Here is a 19,787-nt window from a genome sequence, read left to right as displayed (position 1 = left end):
GCAGAGCTAATATCTATACTGTCAGTAAATGTACCGTAGGAGCAAATACACATGTTCCATTTTTCAAAAATGCGTGCATTGCATGCTGTGTGAGTACAGTTGCAAAACTTTTTGATCTGTTGCCACTCAATGGCATGTGCACACAGTTGACCACATGCACTATATGTAATATCGGCCAAAATGTGTTTCAGTCTTGTATTGTACGCTCGTACCTGAAATCATCACTTGATGTGCATGTTCACAAATACCGGTAGTGTAAATCACAGATTTCTAACAAAGAGTTGAAATAAGACAACATGATGAACAGTATGCAGACAAACACCACTCACGCTGCGCTGGTGATACACGACGCAGTGAAAATAATTTAAAATTCGGAAACCAACCTTTCATAGCAATTGACATGCTTCTAAATAATTGGTAGCAACGAGACAAAATGTATACACGATACATGGAATTCAAGCACACACGAGCGTGTGATGATGACAACAACAATACACCAGTGAAACTATAATGCTCACGGCGGTAAAACGCACAGTGTCCGTAATACAGGTGGGAGGCAGGAGTCCACCAAAAACTCGAAACAAACAAAAAAAGCTGGGTCTTCAACAGAAAATAGTGTACTTTTGCGACTGCATGTGCACAGCATGAATTTCATGATACATTGTGACAGCGAATATGATACTATCGATAAAAATGGTCAAGAAAGCCTAAAATCCATAATGAAACCTTCTGACCACCGGTGAACTGGTGTGGCACCCTTTCAGAGAAGAGTCATAGGTACATGCATTACTGGTTTGGAGATTGGATAAAAACAAAAAATCTATATAAAACATAGGATAACTGTAGGCCAGTGCTGCCATACATGCTGGTGCAATGGGATGGCAAGCACGGTCAACTTGATCTAGTAGGGGCAGGCAGGTGACCAGACTGATGTGTAGCAAGAAAGAAGGTGAGAGAAACGAGGAAAGTAAGAGATGTGACCGGCGCAGATACCGGTACACGGGCCTACTGATCTAACGCAGACACGCGCCCGCCTGGGGCTAGCCGCATGGGGCACGTCTATTTCTTGTCCTTGTAATCCGACGGCGACTCCGGCTCGGGACTGCGAGCGCGCGACGACGCGACCGAGCTCAATTCCTGATCCTCCATGTCATCGTCCACGTCATCCACATCAGACTGATAGGCCTGCGGATCGGCGATTGAGGCCGGCTTCGGGTAGCGTGCCTCGTAGTCCGCGGGGTCCGGAATCTCATAGTCCTGCGTCCCGGGACGGATGGCGGCGATGGCCAATCGACGTGCTTGCTGGTAGTAGCGGCCGAGACTGTTCCAGTCCAGCAGGTCGCTGAGCCGCTCCGTTCGGTTACGCTGGATGATGCGTTGTCGTCGGTTGAACTGGCAGAACTGGTACATGTACTGCGCCAGCTGTAGAACGGACGAATCAAAGCCCTGCAGGCGGCGGTCCACGATATAGATACCATACATCTCTGGATTGGCCACGTGCTCGGCCATGAAGCAGCCAAAGCCAGACAGGTTGGTGGTGATGGATGGAATGCCCATCAGAGTACACTCAGCTGGCGTGTAGCCCCATGGCTCGTAGTACGATGGGAACACGCCCAGGTGACAACCGCGCACAAACTCCTCATAGTCGAGACCGATCAGTGGATTGGTCGACTTCAGGAACTCTGGGTGAAAGATCACCTTGACACGATCCTCACGCTTGTTGAACAGCTCCAGGCGTCGGATCGTCGACAGGATGGGGTCAGTGGAATCAGCAATTACATTATGCGTGACCACTGCGGGAAGGCTGGGTCGCTGTGCTTCGTAGATACACCTCTTCAACTTGAGCAGATCCTCTGATGTCAGCAGATCGCCGTTGTCCGGTAGGTTACCTGCCAGCGCCGACTCGAATATCCGCCTGCCAACGCGATCCTGCAAACCCTGGACAATGTCACGCAGCTGCTTGGTGGATGCCTGGCTGCGTAGTGACTCTACGTTGAAGTTGTTGGTTGGCGTCGGGAAGATCAGAAATGCTACAACGGTGACGTCGCTGCCAGATGCTTTCAGCATGTGGTTGAGACGCGCCAGAGACTCCAGGTAGAGATCGGCACCCTTGTTCGTGAACTCGTAGCGACCAGCGCTGAAGAAGTACAAGGTCTTGTCCAGGTCGAAATCATAGTAGCCGGAGAAGTGACCCTGGACGAATGCGTTGATTTTCTCCTTGTTCTTGGCGTGGAGATTCTGGAACTCGTGCATGGCGCTGAAGCGCACCACGTTGAGCCCGTTGGGCACGATGACATCGGCTTTGCGTTTCAGCAAGTGCTCTGCTTCATCCGCCGTGATTCTTGATACAGTGGTGAAGACGTGGGCACAGTGGCATGCCGACCTCTCCATACAGTAACGGTGATAGATGTTACGCTCTCCAGCTTCCTTGTCCACGTCAAAACTGCTCAGGTTGTTGTAGAAGTCCACGTTGCTGGCACACAGGTAGCGGCCGAGCAGGGTGGCATGCGTCGTGAACACCGTTGCCACGTCAACGTGACGCGTACGCAGCAGAATCAGCCCCGCGCCGGCCTGCCACTCGTGGAAGTGGCTGACGACGAGTGTGCTGGCCGCACACCTAGCACGGAAGGAGCCAATGAACCAAGCGACGATGTGGCCAAACAGGATTGCGTTCTCGGCTTCCGGGTCGGCAGGAACGCCAATGTGCGTCGCATTCCAGAAATCTGCTTTCGCACCGTCAACACGCCATCGCGTACTTTCCAGGTCAAACAGCACAGCTTTGGGGTACCCTTCTATCAACCATCGACCATAGACAACATGGATACCATTGTCACGTAACTCCTGAATGGTATCTCGCAATGCCAGGTTGGGAATCTCCTCGATAATATCCATCTCAGTGCGTACGTTTCGCTCTACATACGGGCCAAGTAGGCAATAGTCATTGCCCATCGTTTCTACACTGTACATGGCCTTGCTCTTGATGACCGTGTAAATGCCACCGACTTTGTTCGCCACCTCCCATGCCACTTCGAATGTAAACTGGTTGTCGATCCATAGTCCTTCATCAGCATCGTAATCCTCGTACCTAAAATTTCTGCTTAACCTACTGGCCATTGTAACACCATACAAAAGCAGCCGAGAATAAATTAGGTCTACCGCACAGTGGAATACGATACTAACAAAGCTGCTCTGATCGTGGAAAGGTCAAACTACTAGGCTAAAATCAACGAAAGAAACTCCACATTTCACCCACAAATTTACTTGACAAATCTACAAAGTAGTTGTCTCCAGAACACCATTCTCACAAAGACGTGCAGCAGTACGATAGGCTACAAGTTACATACACTGCCTACACTGGCGCTTCGCCACTTTTCACTACTCAACAAAACAAAATGTCAATGGGCCACTCAAGGCTTCCTCCTTTCCACTCAATTCCAGTGTTGGAAAGTCAACAGAGAGGCAGGCTTTCAAAATCAAAGCAAGCAAACTCTGGCATGGTCGACGACGGGAACGGAGCCGGAGCGCGGCCAACCCGGCGCTGGCGTAGAATCTACGATCGAGTTGTGCGCGCGCGGTGCGCCGCCGAATCTCGCGGACCGGCCGAATTCGCGCAAAGGTGTGATTTTCAGCTTTTCATTCAAATAAAAAAATTAATAATGCAAAAAAGGCAGTAGCGGCTTGTGATTTTACAAGCGAAACTTACCTTTCTGCCAAACAGATGTCAGTCTTTTTCAGCTTTCTTCGACCCTCCTTTCTCGAGCCATGGCACCTCTCCTGTCTGGAGATCTTTTGACATTTTCATTGGACGAGCTGACAGATCAAGCTTCTCTTATAAACTTGGTGGAGGCGGATACCGAGTGCAGCGCACAGTCATTACGAAGGAGGAATCTGGAGTCCGAGAGAAACGTTCGTGAAAATGGCTGAACGAAGCAGCAGCAGCAGCAGTAACTTTGCCAAGGGAATTCACTCGGTTGTGGTAACTGGTGGCAGCAAGGATGCTGACCCTACTCGTACGGACATAGCACGCAACGCGTTTATGATGGCGGGCGCTTGTTCTGCTTTCTCCGGAGTCGTGAATAAAATCGGCGGGCCATTTGGCGCTACAGTAATCAAGGACAACCAAATCGTGTCGTGCAGCCATAACACCGTGTTCCGCGACCATAACCCAACGCGACATGGTGAAATGTGCGCCATCCGACAAGCCTGTGCCAATCTGCGCTCAGCTGACCTGAGTGGATGTGATATGTACACTACCTGTGAGCCATGTCCGATGTGCTGGGGTGCTATCCAACGCTCAGGCATTCGCGATATGTACATCGGCGTGGACCGTTACCTGGCCGCAGAGTTTAGTTTCAGCGATAAAGCTTACTACGACGAGATCGCGCTCTTACACAACGCGCTGAATAGCAAGGAGCAGGCACAACCGGTTGTGTCTAACTTTCTAACCGTCCGGGTTGGCAATCCTCTGAAAGCACTTGTTCAAGACCAGCTACTCGGAGGTGATAGCACTACGAGCGGTGACGGGGGTGACTCTGCTTGGCTGACTGTCTTGCAAGCGGACACAACACAGGATGGCAGTCCACAAGCTAAACGTAGTCCTAGCATAGCTGACCAGCGTATCTCGGCTGAACAGCATGCCGAATTCAGTGAGCAGCTCGTCAGCTATGCACGCGAGATGATAGCTAAGCATGGGTCTGGTGCACAGCCTGATGGTCACGAGGCATGCATACTAGTGGACACACAGACTGGAGGAGTCGTCGGCCGTGGTTCTGCGTTGACGGCGGGCCACGAGGATGCATCCGGTGGCTTTGTCACAGCAGCCGTCGAGCAAGCCACCAGCGAGTTCAAGACTCAGTTCCTAACGGAGTGCATCGCGTACTGCACAGTTGAGCCGGATCCAATGAATTTTTGCTCGTTGCTGTGGGCAAAGGTACCGTTCTTGTACATTGGCTTGCCACAGGGTGACGTGGATGCATATCGAAACCGCACACCAGGATCTCAGGATGGCGAACGCACGCACCGGATCTTTGAGAAGTTTTTCAAACGTGAGGAACGTAAGAAGCAAGAGCAACCAGGCGCGGTTGACCGTGTAGTCTTGCGAGATGAGTGTGCGGATCTATTTCGCCTGTTCGAAAATGTCGGCGGCTTTGGACAGCTGTTCTAAAGGGAAGAAAATTCTAACAGTGACTTGAAAAAGCCTGCAGAAGTGCTACCTGGTATGAGTGATAGGGTATGTGCGGGTATGCTGAAACGTCCATTTGAGGCAAGGCGTCAACTGATCCTGTACACATCTGGTCACCCATCCCGGTGTGTGACTGTTGCCGGCTACTCCATAGTGCACTCGGAATGTCCGCTCTCTTGACTGCTGGACCACGGCGGAAGGAGAGAGCCTGTAGGTCGAAGGGACCTGTCGTACACTTTAATTATAATGTCGATTCGTGCTGTTTGTGAAAAACTTGCTTATTATTGCTAACTAATGATAGTTTTAGAAAATGACAAGTAGCTGAGTGGTCTCGCTCAATGTTGGTTTTGGAGACAGCTACTGACTCTTCTTCTTGATTTGCTTTGTTGAATCAAAGTTCTTAGTCATGACCAAACACCGCAGTGTCCTCCAAGGTTTCCCCATTTTCTCGTGCCTTGATACTTACACGATGTCTGTGCCTGGGCTAACATGTTCATGTGTGCACACGGAGTGCTGTGGCTGTGTTCCTGGCTCACTGCACTGTATGTGACTGATATCACCAAGAGTACATAACCCCCCAGAGTATGCAACGCCTGATCCAGCTCTGCATAGGGTCTTGGTCGAGCGTAATCGGATCTTTGCGTCATAATACCGTACACATCTTAGGGGAACCCGGGGAGTCGCGGGTACTCTCGGATCAAAACAACGGTGCCCTGCCTCGAGACCGGCCTTGTGCTGGTGTGGAGTGTACGCATGACATCAGACGATCCGATTACGCTCGACCAAGACCCTATGCAGAGCTAGATCATGCGTTGCACACTCTGGGGGGGGGGGGGGGGGGGGTTATGTACTCTTGATATTATACTGATTACTGTAAGACCAGTAATGTTAAAACAAACATTTAATTATAACGATTTAAGGAATTTAGACAACTCAGTCGTTGACATTTGAGTTCGTTATGTACAAAACGATGTGGACCTGTACAGTCATTTACCGGTTTTGAGACGGAATTCGTTAGAGTTTCACCTCGCTAACCCACAAAAATCTAGTGATCGTTAACTTTAATTGACGTTAAAATGTCTGGTCTTACAGTAGGCTGTGTGTGTACAGTGTGAGTTGTGGATTTGCTTTAGCTAATGCATGGCTGTATGGCTGCATGTGCCGCAACTTTGCCAAAGCATCTCAACTGATGATGCGATCGCACAACCTCTATTGCGACTTGTAAGCAAGGGGGGGGGGGGTATTTTACAACCCCCTGCTTGTGAGTGCATGTACAAACTGCTCCTAGAATATTTCGACCAACAGGAACCATGATCTCATCACGGGTACCTACATTTGTAGCCTCGGGTGCGTTCATAAATCCTCTCGCAAGTGTTCAAGACTGAACAAATTATTTTGAGAAGTGTTATTATATCCTCTGGGAAGCCTGGGAGAAATTTCCAAAGCTCTCCGAACTTCGAAGATATAGTTGAAACTTGGAGCTACCATGTCAATGGCTCTCTGGATGCGGACTACATGCTTTACAAGATACACATGTTTGTCTAGTACATGCTCATGCATGTCTATCAACGACCTGGCCCGTTTCGCGTTTTGCGCTCGGGACAACATCAACATCTGTTTTATATTCTTCCCGGCTCTTCATCTTCCCAAGAACCAGTAGAAGATAAGAACGCACCCTCAGAATTGATATGCAGTTTTAATAATTTTTACAAAATGAAATGATTTTGGACTGAAGCTATAAAATCAATAATAAAACATTGCGTTCTTTTGCTAGAAATGGTCGGTGCGAGGCTACAAAAAAACGAGCCAAAATGCAGGGCTATTGTCGGGAAATAATTGGGGATGAAAGGTATTTTTGGCTGATACACAATTTCAGAAATCGTTACGACACAAAATGATTGTGAACTGAAACTAACCTAAAACATCACGGTGTTCTCCTGTTAGAAGTGTTCGACATGAGGCTGCAGTTGGAAAGGTATAATCTAGAAAAGGTTCTACGAGGACTTCTGCATTGATACCAAAATAAAAATAAAGGCTGTAAGAAAAATAAGCCGAACAGCGTGAAAATAAAATAGGTGATACGAAGATATTGTATCGTTGAGCTACAAGCGCGATGATGTACAGCAACACTGGAGCATATCTTTGCACAGGTCACTATATTGGACCATTGAAAATAGGTATGAGTGTGATCAGCAGGCAAGCCTGGGTACCGTGTCATTGTTGTTGTGTAGTCGGTACATGTATTTAGTAGATCAGGCCATTCAAGTGCTGCCACTTGCGGAACACGTTAGCACATTCCTCCCTCATCACCGAGCCTGTACCAGGCTTCTCGTGCTTCTTGCGTTCCTCACGCTCGAAGAAATGCTCAAAGATCTGGTGCGAGCGCTCGCCCTGGCGAGATGCGGGTGAACGGCTTCGCTGTGCGTCCACGTTGCTCTGCGACAGGCCAATGTGTAACACTGGCACACTGGCCCACAGCAGCGAGCAGAAATTCATGGGGTCCGGCTCCACGGTGCAATACACGATGCACTGGTCCAGGACGCGCGTGCTCAGGGCACGGCAGGCTTCCTCGACGACAGACGTGACAAAGCCACTGGACGCATCCTCGCGGTTTGCCGTCAACGTAGAACCACAGGCGATAACTTTGGCAGTCTGTGTGTCCACTAGTATGCATGCCTCGTGACCATCAGGCTGTGCACCAGACCCATGCTTAGCTATCATCTCACTTGCGTAGCTGACGAGCTGCTCACTGAATTTCGCATGTTGTTCTGTTGAGAAACGCTCATCAACACCTGCACTACACTCAGCTTCTGCATCGCCATCGGTACTTGTGCTACTTTGGTCTCGTCGCGAAACAGTAAGCCAAGATAAATCACCAACACTGCCGCCAATTGTAGCATCACCACGTCCAAGAAGCTTGTCTTGAACAAGTGCTTTCAGAGGATTGCCAATACGGACTGTTAGAAAATTAGACACGACCGGTTGCGCCTGCTCCTTGCTATTCAGTGTGTTGTGCAAGAGCGCGATCTCATCGTAGTAAGCTTTGTCGTTGAAGCCAAACTCGGCGGCCAAGTAACGGTCCACGCCGATGTACATATCACGAATGCCTGAGCGCTGGATAGCACCCCAGCACATCGGACATGGCTCACAGGTAGTGTACATATCACATCCAGTCAGATCTGCGGAGCGCAGATTGGCACAGGCTTGTCGGATGGCGTTCATCTCACCGTGTCGCGTTGGGTTCTCGTCCTGCAGGACAGTGTTGTGCATGCATGAAACTATCTGGTTGTCTTTGGTGACCGTTGCTCCAAATGGTCCACCATGCTGATTGCAAACGCCAGCGAAGGCAGAGCAGCAGCCTGCCATCATAAAGGCGTTCCTCGTTACTTCTGCAGTGGTTGGCTCAACGTTGGCACCCTTGATACCACTAGTGATCACGATCGAGTCTATTCCTTTCGCCACTTTTCTGCTTGGGGTTTCAGCCATGTTTAGACAGGTTCCAGATCCTATTCTTCTACTGAGCACTGCAGTTATTTTCAATCGACGCCAACAACGCCTGGAAGATATGGAAGTAAAGGACATTTATGAGGCTGTCAACTACTGTAGTTCAGGACAGCTCGACGCTGGGAAAGCCTGAAGAAAAATGCATGTCTTGAGCGTTTTCGAATATCGATGACACCAACCGACACTGCATGTATATGCCTGCAGATTTGACATTATCATTTTTCTGTTTTGTCTGCAGATCGTTTATTTATTTATTTGGGAGGTTACATTTTGGCCTGAGTCTTGTGAGAGGCACATGTGGTTCGTAGTGGTAGACTACCACTCTCAAGACTCCAAATCATGGTAAATCTAAATGGTCACTTTGCTTGTAGATCTACTCGACTCGTAGATCGTAGAGTTGAGTCGAAGAAAGACTGTTCTAATTTTTGGTTTCAGTCATTCAGAATTGTGTTTGACTTTCGCATGTCAGCACACATGGTAGCTGAGGTTTGGCGTCTCTGACGCCGTTTTGGCCGCATGCATGCTGCATTTCTTTGAAAGATTTATAATAATTATTATTATCTGATATGAGGACATACGAGCAGTTTCGTGTCGAGGTTGCAAATGTGGAAGAAGACCAGTGTTGGTCTTATTCAATCAGCCACTACTAATATTGCATGCATTCTTGTGTCAGCGCGGTGGTCGACAGGTCACCTGGATTTTCTCCGACCCTCTCAGCATTTCCTAGAATAATTTTAATGTTTAGATTCATTCAAAGTTTGTGTCGAAAATTAGACCAGGTTTGTTCGATTGGATTTGCCAGGATGTGTGATAGCAATATAGGGGCGTCTCCACGCCCAATGGTAGATCAAAAACTAGCCCTTTCATTGCTGAAGGAATTGTTTCCTGTGTCTGACAGCGAGGACGTCGTTATTGTTCGGGAACTACCCAGCTACGATGACAGGAATTTTCACATGAAACTCAAATTAGAAGAGTCTGAGCAGACAACTGACTGTGTGCTGAAAGTGTTACATTCGCAGTTTTCGTGTAGCCGCCCTTTCCTGGATGCACATGCGAAGCTGCTGGTTCATTTAGGGAATCATGGATTTCGATGTCCTGTGCCGATGAGCTCAAGACAAGGTGCGTGTTGACACAGTAGGACAGTAGGTCCTCCTCAAACATGTATCTGGCTCTGACATGCACCTCAGACCTCAGACCTGCCCATCGCGGAAGCGATGATAGTGAACAGCTATGTTAGACATACCAAGCTGAACACACACGCACACACAGACACACCACACACATGTGGGCACACACACACACACACACACACACACACACACACACACACACACACACACCACACACCACACACACACACACCACACACACACACACACACACACACACACACACACACACACACACACACACACACATGCACTTCATACATGCGTGCACACACGTACACTTCATACGTGCGTGCGCGTGTGCACGCACACTTTCTGCAAATGCGCACTTCCAGAGCTGACTGTACAATCATACGGACCAAGTCTGTGCCCAGGTGAACAGCGGATACGTAGTATCTGCTGTCGTGGACATAGAAATCCAGTCGATTGACCGGGGCTGGCACCCTCAGCGCTTACAGAACAGTGCACGTTGATCCGATGCAACCAGCGCGCTGCAGCGCATACTGTCATCAGGTCATGCATGTGTTGCTTACCCACGGCTGCATGGCCAGCGCCCTGGGGCCGCTAGACGTGCGACCGGATTTCCATGTCCACGACAGTACAATTGTAGGTACATGTATAATGAAACTTCGGTATAGAGATGCTGCACATCCACCACATGACTATGCAGGGCAGCCATTGGTTTCAACTCCACCAAATCCCTGCGTCTATAGCAAGAGACACTCGATGTCGGCCATGTTGGTTCCACTGTCCACGTGCCATGACCACTTGCTAGTTGCTAGGCAAGTATAGTCACATGACACAGACAGTTCAAGCCAGTCTATAGTGTGCCTCCAAGGGGTATACAAAATAATCATTACAAATCGTTACGGTATGGCCAAGGCACTCTCAAGAGTCAATTCGAGGCCAAACGACTGGAAAAGATTCTTTTTGCATTGGACATATCAGTACTTACACGTCCAATGCAAAAAGAAACGTGTGCCATGTTCAGGGTGCGTTGTAGTTGGTACTGAAGTTTCGCTGCAGTAGATTGTTGCTCTTGTACAGTACTTTGAAGAGTCAGTGCTGTAAAATGTATGCAATCCTTCTTTAGCTGCCCACTCTGTGGTATGCAGGGCTGTGGAGAAGTGATGTTAGTTTACAGGACAGCTGATAAAGTAATATTTGCTCGCTGTCAACTTGAGTTTTAGCTAGCGTGAATTTGGCTCGTGCGATACTCGACAGTACGGGTACCGCACAGCTGAAGGATCCTCACACTGCTGCTTCAGTACACGCTGCATGATGTGACTGTGCAATGCCGTGCCAAGCGTATCTACCCATGTAGGGTGGGTGTTGCAATTCAACCTGTGGATTATGGACTCCCTTGGGACCAGACATGTATCTATCTGGAGAGGTGTCCTGACTCCGGAGTGAATCACAACTTGACTGGGATATGTTGAGACTGACCAAAACATGCCCTGGACGTGGAGGTGTCCTTTCTTGAGAGGTGCCTCTGGTTCAAAGGTATCCTTTGTTCAGAGGTGCCCCTCGTCCAAGGCATCCCTGGTTCAGATGTGTCCCTTGTTCAAAGGTGTCTATTACGGAAAGTCCCACTGCACTAGTACTTTCTGGATTTATATCCCACTGTACGCAGTTACTAGCACTGTATCTGGATTTCACCATAAATAACGGCCTGCTACGAACAAATTGACGTGATATTAAGTATATACTCTAATCTGTTCTCACTGTGCATGACAGTTGCACTTATGTCGACATTGCCTTGCTTCTACTTACTGGTGTTTGTAGGCACGCTGTTCTGTTACGTTGATCTTCCACACGACCTGCATGACAAGCCGCAGCATCACGCCGTGGCGCTGTGGGGATTTGTGCCCGGCGTGGCCATGGCATCGTTGTGTCAGCGGCCAAGTCATGACTTACTGTGTCACATCGGCAGCTACATAGCCGACATGCATGCCTGCTTGAGTGTAAGTACGACCCTGCACTTGTTGCAGATGTGTTTCTTGTCGACAATGTACATGTGCTGGTATGTAGTTGTTTGTATGTGGGTTATGGCAATGTCACATGTGTGTCGGGATGGAGAGGCAGAGAGAGAGAGGCAGAGAGAGAGAGAGAGAGAGAGAGAGAGAGAGAGAGAGAGAGAGAGAGAGAGAGGGAGGGATGGGGGGGGGGAGGCAGAGAGGGAGAGCAACAAATGCATTCAAACATACTCATACACCATGGGCGTACACACACACACACACGCACACACATGCTTGTACTTGTACTTGCTCACTCTCGAAATTGGTCACGTTGGTCTCCCCGGGAGGGGGGAAAGAGATTCGAAAGGAATCTTGGAAAGATTACTCGTTATTCTCTCCGCACAATGGCCGACGCCCCCTCAAATCCCCAAAATCTGGGTGGGCTTGGAAATGATCCCACTTGTGGGCTCACCACACCTCAGTAAATGGGCGAGAATAGGGTTTAGAAAAAGGACTGACGGCATTAGGGTATCTGTCCCGAGATCCAACTGCATTTACCGCTGCCCCCAGCAAAGGTAATACTTGCTTCTAGTGTGGGTGGTTAAATCACAGTGGATCTGATATAGCATTATGAGCACATCCACACACCCATATCTTAGGCGTTAGACGATAGTGAAGCTATAGCAGAAGACAACATAGCTCCTGCTGGGATAGTACCAGTCAACCGCTTGGAAGGCCAAAGAACTGATCGCTACTCTTTAGCTTGGCACACACCACACATCTTTTGAAGTGGTCTTTCATTGTTTACCATTGCTCTCCCAGTGCACTATCTGTCCAGCTACCAGTGTGGCTGCTGTAATCATACTACATGTATCCACATTGACACTTGTCCAGTCATAGAAATTTGGGCATTACAAGAAGAACACCGTGAATACTATTATGTTCTTATGGAGAACTTAACCAGCAATGATGCCATCAAGGTGATCTCATACTTGCCACTACTCCATTTCCTCATGCCATATGCTGGTCACTAGAGCATGTGCGAATCATCTCTTTCTGTATTTCAGCCATCCGCTATTAGTTTGATGTGTATAACTATGATGTTCCTTGGTGTACGGGCTGCTTGCTGAATGCTACACCATCCGGTCTGGGGAGGGAGGTTGGTGTAAGTTTCACGATCAGCATGCAAGACCTCTTCCCTCTTTCTCGTCATTGTCTTCTGCAATTCCTGTTTGTCCACCAGTCAGTGCACACACAAGTACGGAAAAAACACACCATTAACCATAGTGGTAGCAACAACAGTCGGTGGTAGTGTATAGCTCATTGATTATCACTGTTACACTCTGGTACTGAATCTCACTGTTGAGAACAAACTGATATACTGTGAAGAACGAGGGACATCTGTGAACCACGAAACTCTGAAAATACAAGCAAAACTCTGAGCTGCGAAACAACAATTACAAGCAGCGCGGGCAAACTCTAAACTCACTCAACCTCTCGTAGGTCTAACTCTACATCTCCCGAATAAAGCACGGAACCTGTGAATATAAAAGAACTGCTTGCAAACAGCGCCAGCCAAAGTGCAGCGATGCAAAGAGACACGGAGAGCAGGAAAGCGCTCCGAAGGAGACGCAAAGGAAACATGAGCGCTCGCAACAGCTCCGGGTCACGGAGGAAGGGCAGTGCAGTGACAGGTGCGGGAATAACAAAGGAGTGCGAAAACTGACCCACCGTACTGGAGCCAGCGGCAAAGGGTATCAATGCACACTGGTTTTAGTCATGCGGTCATGCGTGACATACTACACACTGTGTAAGGCTACAGATTCATGCAAGTACAAAAGCACTACTGCAGAGATGGAGTATTCCAGCACAATCACACATAGAGAAAATTACTGCCATAGCTCTTTGAAGCCGACTGCAGCAGGAATAGACACGGAAGCAAACAGAGAAGGAAACAGAAGCAAGGAAAATACAGGAAACACCCCTGCGTACTAGCATAGGGACACTCACGGGGCGTCGCAAAACACACTAGGATCACTGGTAACATTGCCCAGTTTGAGAACTGATAATCGGGTTGCTGACTCCTGAGTGCTTTATAAAAAAAAAAGGTGCAGACATTAAACATATGCACAAAAAAAATGAAAAAAGTGAAAAGAAATACAGCATACAGCAATGATCCCCTCCCTTATGCATGTATACATGTATATACAGACAAGGAAACAAAAAAATATGTGTGCAGACCAGGACCGCCTGAAGCAGTTTTTATTGGTCCGGCTATACGGAAGCCTTTCATACTTCGTGTATGGTATGCCGGGCACAGATATGCCGGACACAGATATGCTGGACACAGATAACCTCCTCAGCAGTATACATGTGTTGGTGGCCAAAACGTTGGTCCGGTTACGACCTGAACAACCGGATCGGTTCCGGCTGGCCTACACACACACACTCGCACACACACGCACGCGCGCGTGCGCACACACGCACACACCACACACACACACACACACACACACACACACACACGCACACACCACACACCACACACCACACACATACACACTACCACTTCTACTACTGTAGATTGATTGCCACAATGGCCACACCACTCCGAAAGGAGCCAGAGTCATTGTCAGGAGCAGACACGGAGATGACGACTCAGGTCACTCTGTCGACGGAACTGACGGCTGCAGCGAGAACAGCGGACACCATATGATGCTCTGTCAGACTTGGTTGCTCGATGGCCACGGTCGCACTTGTGACACACACACACACACACACACACACACACACACACACACACACACACACACACACACACACACACACACACACACACACACATGCACACACACACACACACACACACACACACACACCACACACGCACACACACACACACACGCAAACACACACACACACACACATCACTGTGTTCTTGTGAATCAAGATGATTGAAGCTTCACAAAATAGTAACTTGGTCCCCCCTGCAACACAGGCTGATGTAGAGGTAGAGTTCACCTGTCACGTTGGTCAGTGTCTCGGTTGCTCCAGTGCGCTCGTGACGACCGACTAACGTGTGATTGTCACAATCCAATGACATGTGAATTATGTCACCGGCTTGCCACGGCTGGCCCAGTGCACTGCCTGTCCAGCTACTACCACCAATACCGGTGTTGTTGCTGTACCATCCAAACGACGTGGTCTTACCCTCTTGATACGGGCTTAGTTGTGGATGTTGGGCATTACACAAGAAGAACATGTGGTACCTGCTACCAGAAGGCATGCGATCAAGACGGAGCGTTATCTCGTGTTTGCCGCTACTCAGTTTCCTCAGGCCACATACTGACCTCCAGTTGTTAGTAGCAGCTCCATGAGTAACGGTTCGGTTGTTGTTCGACAGTACGAGATCAGCATGACATTGGCTGGGATCGAACTGAACTGGATCCACAATGGTAACCGTTGCAGGACTTCCAGCTACATGGTTATCTCCAATCATGGCTGATACCTGCACTGAACCCTTCTTTCCGGTCGTCTTGTAAGTTGCAGTCATATCAGTGCTTTCATTATGACTACTGTCGGGCATCAGCACAGGCTGAATGGTGTCGGTGGTGTCGTCCGCAGATGTCACTGCAACGTGAACAACAGACAAATGTGCCTCCGTCACAGCCAGACTATCACCGTGGCCATTCCTTGGCTCAATGATCACGGTAAGGTCGTCTCCCTCCACAACCCTGGCTGCAGTAGTCATGCTACTCTTCTCCGATGACAGCATACCAGTGTCAATCACCACGCCAGTTCTGGCAATGGCTGCGGTGAGCTCCTCGACATGGTATGGTGAAAACAATAGAGTTCTCGGAGCAAACACCGTCACATCCCTCTCGGATGCACTCACAGCATTCTTTGCTGCTTCCTCCAGCCATCCACTCATCTTCAAGAAATTCACATCTTCATTGCAGTTCTCTGCCAGATGTTGAACTTTCTTGCTATACGATGCACCAGCAAGTACCTGCCGGTTCTGCTCTTCAAGAGGAAGAAGATGTGACAGCTGCAATTGATCCACCTCATCCAGAAGCTTCTGCTGACGTTTCTCAATGGCTTTCTTCAGACCACCAAAAACGTCATTGATCCGGGAGGACACGCCTTCAGTCTCATCACGGAGTCCACTAAGTGCCGCTTCAGACTTCTTGATACACTCGTCAAAAACGCTGCCACTTCCATGTGACGTGCTGGTCAGCTTGGATTTCAAGGACTGACGAATGCTAGAAGATGCATCGGTGATAGTCTGCACATTGTGAGTGACATGACCGCCACTGCTTAGACATTGCTTACACACTAGCTGCTCACAACTCAAGCAATACGAACACTGTACAAACGAGGGGTGGAATGCGCATTTGTGCTGGCTGGCTGATGTTCTATCACCTGTATGTCCTTCAGCCTCACTGAGTGGCACGACATTGTGTTTGTAAGTGCGGCGGAAAGTTGGGTGAAGCTCTGCGTGCGTGGCACAGAAACTGTCACTGCAATCCGTACAGACAGTCACCGCTGCTGTATCCTCAGCACAATCATCACACAGTTGTTTAGGTCCAGCACTAGCAGCAGCTACCGCCTCTCCAACCCCATCACTAGACACATCACTGTCTGGCAGGTACTGCAGCAAGGGCACACCTCCCTGTGGTGGTGGAGTGGTTGTTCCACATTCAGGACAACCCACAGAGCCCTTGCCACTGATGTGTTTTTCCAAACACTCCACACACAACGCGTGCAGACACTTCAGCAGCTTGCCATGCTTGCTACTACTTCTACAAGACCCACACTCTGGTCTGGACATGGCTAACTATCAACACAACTGCACACACACAACACCCTGACTTCAATCTGTCCAGTAGATACACCAACACAGAACACTGGAAACTCAAAGACAAAGTCTCTGTACATACCAGCAAGAGTACTCTTGATACCAGCAAGAGTACATAAGTACTCTTGATACCAGTACTGGCGAGTGAAGAACGCCACGCCTGTTAGATTTATTTGGCAAAACTGATTTTTCATTCCTCCACGAATGTTTTATCGCCAGCTTAGCCTAGAGTACTAGAGTGTGCACTGCCCTGTAAGCAGGCTGTATACTATGACCTGGCTTGAATGTAGCTGAACTCTACAGACTACATGTCCACATGTAGGCCCAGAAAAATTCTGCTCCTCTGGCCCATGAACGTCATTTTTTGGCATGTGTCAGCAGATAGGCAGCTGGCACAGCACTTGGTGGTCATTCTGGTTACTGGCCACTGACAGTGCTGTACATAGTCATTGTATGTCCTTGAGTCTCAGTGGCTTGCCCCTGCACTGCTGTCAGTCAGTCTCGCCAAACCAGTGTGTGTGTGTGTGTGTGTGTGTGTGTGTGTGTGTGTGTGTGTGTGTGCATGCGCGCGCGTGTGTGTGTGTGTGTGTGTGTGTGTGTGTGTGTGTGTGTGTGTGTGTGTGTGTGTGTGTGTGCGTGTGTGTGTCCCATATGGTGCAATGGCACGTGCAGTCGATTTCCATTAGACGGTCAATAGTGTTGAATGTTTTAAATTGTTTTGAGTCTTTTGACTATCCTCAATACTATAGTCTATGTTCGGTTGATCATTGTGGTATTGTTTTGATTTTCTCTTCTTGGGTTTCTTTAGGAGCTGGAAGGTTCGTCGACGGAGGCAGCAATTCGAGAGCGTCGACTGAGGTGGTCAACCGTCGAGGCTTCTAACTGTCGCCCGGGTATTCCTTTCATACCGGACCTAGAGCTGCGCAATATAGTGGAGCGTGTGCTGGAACGCTATGAGCAAGAGCTCTTACCAAACTTGTCATCCATGCCACAGGGTGTTGTGCATGGAGACCTCAACGAGTCAAACATCATTGTGGATCCGAGCCGGCCTGATGAAGTGTTTGGCATTATTGACACGTCCGACACAATCTTCGGCCCGTACGTGGTCGATCTGGGCACCGCCATGGCCTATTTGTCACTGCTAATGATAGACGGTGAGGAGTCCCTGGTTGACGCCGTAGCACCGATTGTGAGGAGCTACTGTGCCAAGCGTTCCCTGAACAAGGCTGAGCGTGAGTCGCTGCACTTGTGGATGATGACACGCCAAGTGCAAACCGCCGCGTTTGGCTATCAGGCGTTTGCCGATGACCCCGACAACGAGTACATTCTGGCTAGTGCTCGACTAGTGGCCAGAGGTTTGCCAAAGCTGTTCGCCGCCTCGCCAGAGGACGTGCTGTCTAGCTGGTTTGGTGATGTCGAAGCTCCTGCCGATGATCAGTTATAGCAGTGTGTGTGTGTGCAATGGAAGGTGTACGTCTCAGTGCCAGAGGACGCGTAACGAAGGAGCTGATCCGGCGATGTTCAAGCGCTGGCCGATCACAAGGCATATGGTGCGGTCAGTGAGTTGCGGTGTGTGTATTGTGTGTGTATTGTGTGTGTATTGTGTGTGTATTGTGTGTGTATTGTGTGTGTATTGTGTGTGTATTGTGTGTGTATTGTGTGTGGCTTTCAGCACACATACACTCCTGTACACCTACGTCTACACCTGTGTACATGTACGTCATGGCATGACGTGGGTGCAGGGATATTCACCACTAAAAGGCACATGCTCGACTTCAGCTGTGTTCCGTGTATGAGCAGACATACACGTCGTGTTTATCTTCGGCTTGCTGAGTACCTCCCATCACCAGCTGCTGTGCGAAGTACGCATCTTGGAGGAGCTGCAGCGATATTGGCCGGTGAAGAACAGGTTCAGCTTGAGTTATGCCTCGTGCGTGAGCAGCCAGGGTGTAATCTAACTTTTGCACTGATGCCAGTGATGGCATTGCAACCCTGGCTTGTTATTTCTTTCTTTCAGCAAGTGCCCCCCCCCCCCCCCCCCCCGGTTTTGTTACAAACTCTATGATCCATAGAGGTTGGTGGTGTTCCTACGGATGCGCAAAACGTGGCCTCCAGCCGAGTCTGACACGAACCGTGATTTTTTTGCTACACACCACTGTTTAATACAACTGCCTGCGAGCACCATCGACGTCATGTTTCCACCCGCATGGCGTTTGCTGGCCAACAAGTCATAAGTGCCCGTTGTGTTGCCTTTCACCTAGTGCCTACTTCAAAGTAGATGATGGGAAAAGCACTTTGCTTTGTGTCCCTGGACTGAGACCTGCTTTTAAGTTTACTCCGAAATGTTTGGAAATATAATTTCAGCTTTTGTTTTTCCTTTTTGTTCGATTCCTGGGTATTGGATTTCCTGCCTTGAAACCCACCAGATTTGTTGTTGCAATAGACCAATCCCGAAAAGATTGTCTGGGTTCGTGAAAGGGGGCACGCGTGCAAGCCAGCACGTGTGAAGTGCATCGTTTTGTATTCAGTTTGTGTGTGTCAGCTCATGGCGGAGGAGAGAGAGACTTTTGCTCGCCGAGCTGAAGCTAAAGGATTTGATGGAGTCCTGCCAGCAGCTAGTCAAAGGACCTTCGGTACCTTAGGCAGACCCTGACGGAGTTTGGAGGCCAGATAGCTCTCGGTGAGGAGAGAAACATTCGCGTGGCGATCGACTCTCCGTAAAAATGCAAGCTACATAGCGCCGACATACTACAACAGCTACGATTTCAGCTAACTATTACTTCTCGATCTGCTGCTCCACAAAGTTCAACTATTTACAAGTCCTGACTGTTGTAGTCTGAAGCTGGAGTCTCATCGCCCACCTACAGGTAGCTTTTGGAGCTGATGGATTTCCCGACTTGGACTCCTTCCGCAAACTCTCGCAACATTACTACAGTGTATGCTGTGTTTCCGCACGCTCGTGTCGACATGTCACCTATACTGTACATGTACCGGGTCGCGGAGGAGCTTGACGACCTCCGCTGACTCCAGGTTTCCGAGATACTGCCGTCGTCTTCGTTGATGTCGCTGGTGACATTCTCCCCTTGCAGGACGTGCACATAGTTGTCGTCCCGGGG

At 49.1% G+C, this 19,787-nt stretch overlaps 4 protein-coding genes across 4 annotated transcripts; 2 read left to right on the top strand and 2 right to left on the bottom strand.

Annotated features, from left to right (window-relative positions):
- Window positions 1-237: 237 nt before the first annotated feature.
- Window positions 238-3,462, bottom strand: LOC135810035 (glycogen [starch] synthase-like). Its single transcript, XM_065323501.1, has one exon. The coding sequence runs from the start codon at window positions 3,112-3,114 to the stop codon at window positions 1,060-1,062; it is 2,055 nt and encodes a 684-aa protein (XP_065179573.1). The 5' UTR covers window positions 3,115-3,462; the 3' UTR covers window positions 238-1,059.
- Window positions 3,463-3,695: 233 nt separating this feature from the next.
- LOC135810034 (uncharacterized) lies at window positions 3,696-5,727 on the top strand. The gene has a single exon (XM_065323500.1). The coding sequence runs from the start codon at window positions 3,917-3,919 to the stop codon at window positions 5,162-5,164; it is 1,248 nt and encodes a 415-aa protein (XP_065179572.1). The 5' UTR covers window positions 3,696-3,916; the 3' UTR covers window positions 5,165-5,727.
- A 1,138-nt stretch (window positions 5,728-6,865) lies between these two features.
- Window positions 6,866-9,154, bottom strand: LOC135810032 (uncharacterized). The gene has a single exon (XM_065323499.1). The coding sequence runs from the start codon at window positions 8,762-8,764 to the stop codon at window positions 7,427-7,429; it is 1,338 nt and encodes a 445-aa protein (XP_065179571.1). The 5' UTR covers window positions 8,765-9,154; the 3' UTR covers window positions 6,866-7,426.
- Window positions 9,155-9,248: 94 nt separating this feature from the next.
- Window positions 9,249-18,859, top strand: LOC135810031 (hydroxylysine kinase-like). Its single transcript, XM_065323498.1, has 3 exons — window positions 9,249-9,805; window positions 11,641-11,819; window positions 17,480-18,859. Exons 1-3 carry the CDS (start codon window positions 9,343-9,345, stop codon window positions 18,113-18,115), a joined length of 1,278 nt encoding a protein of 425 aa, XP_065179570.1. The 5' UTR covers window positions 9,249-9,342; the 3' UTR covers window positions 18,116-18,859.
- Window positions 18,860-19,787: the final 928 nt, after the last annotated feature.

This window comes from Sycon ciliatum, chromosome 2 (genome assembly GCF_964019385.1).
Source record: "Sycon ciliatum chromosome 2, ocSycCili1.1, whole genome shotgun sequence".
Taxonomy (NCBI): domain Eukaryota; kingdom Metazoa; phylum Porifera; class Calcarea; order Leucosolenida; family Sycettidae; genus Sycon; species Sycon ciliatum.
The sequence above is the reverse complement of the archived record's forward strand: the minus strand, read 5'-3'. Positions and strand labels throughout refer to the sequence as shown.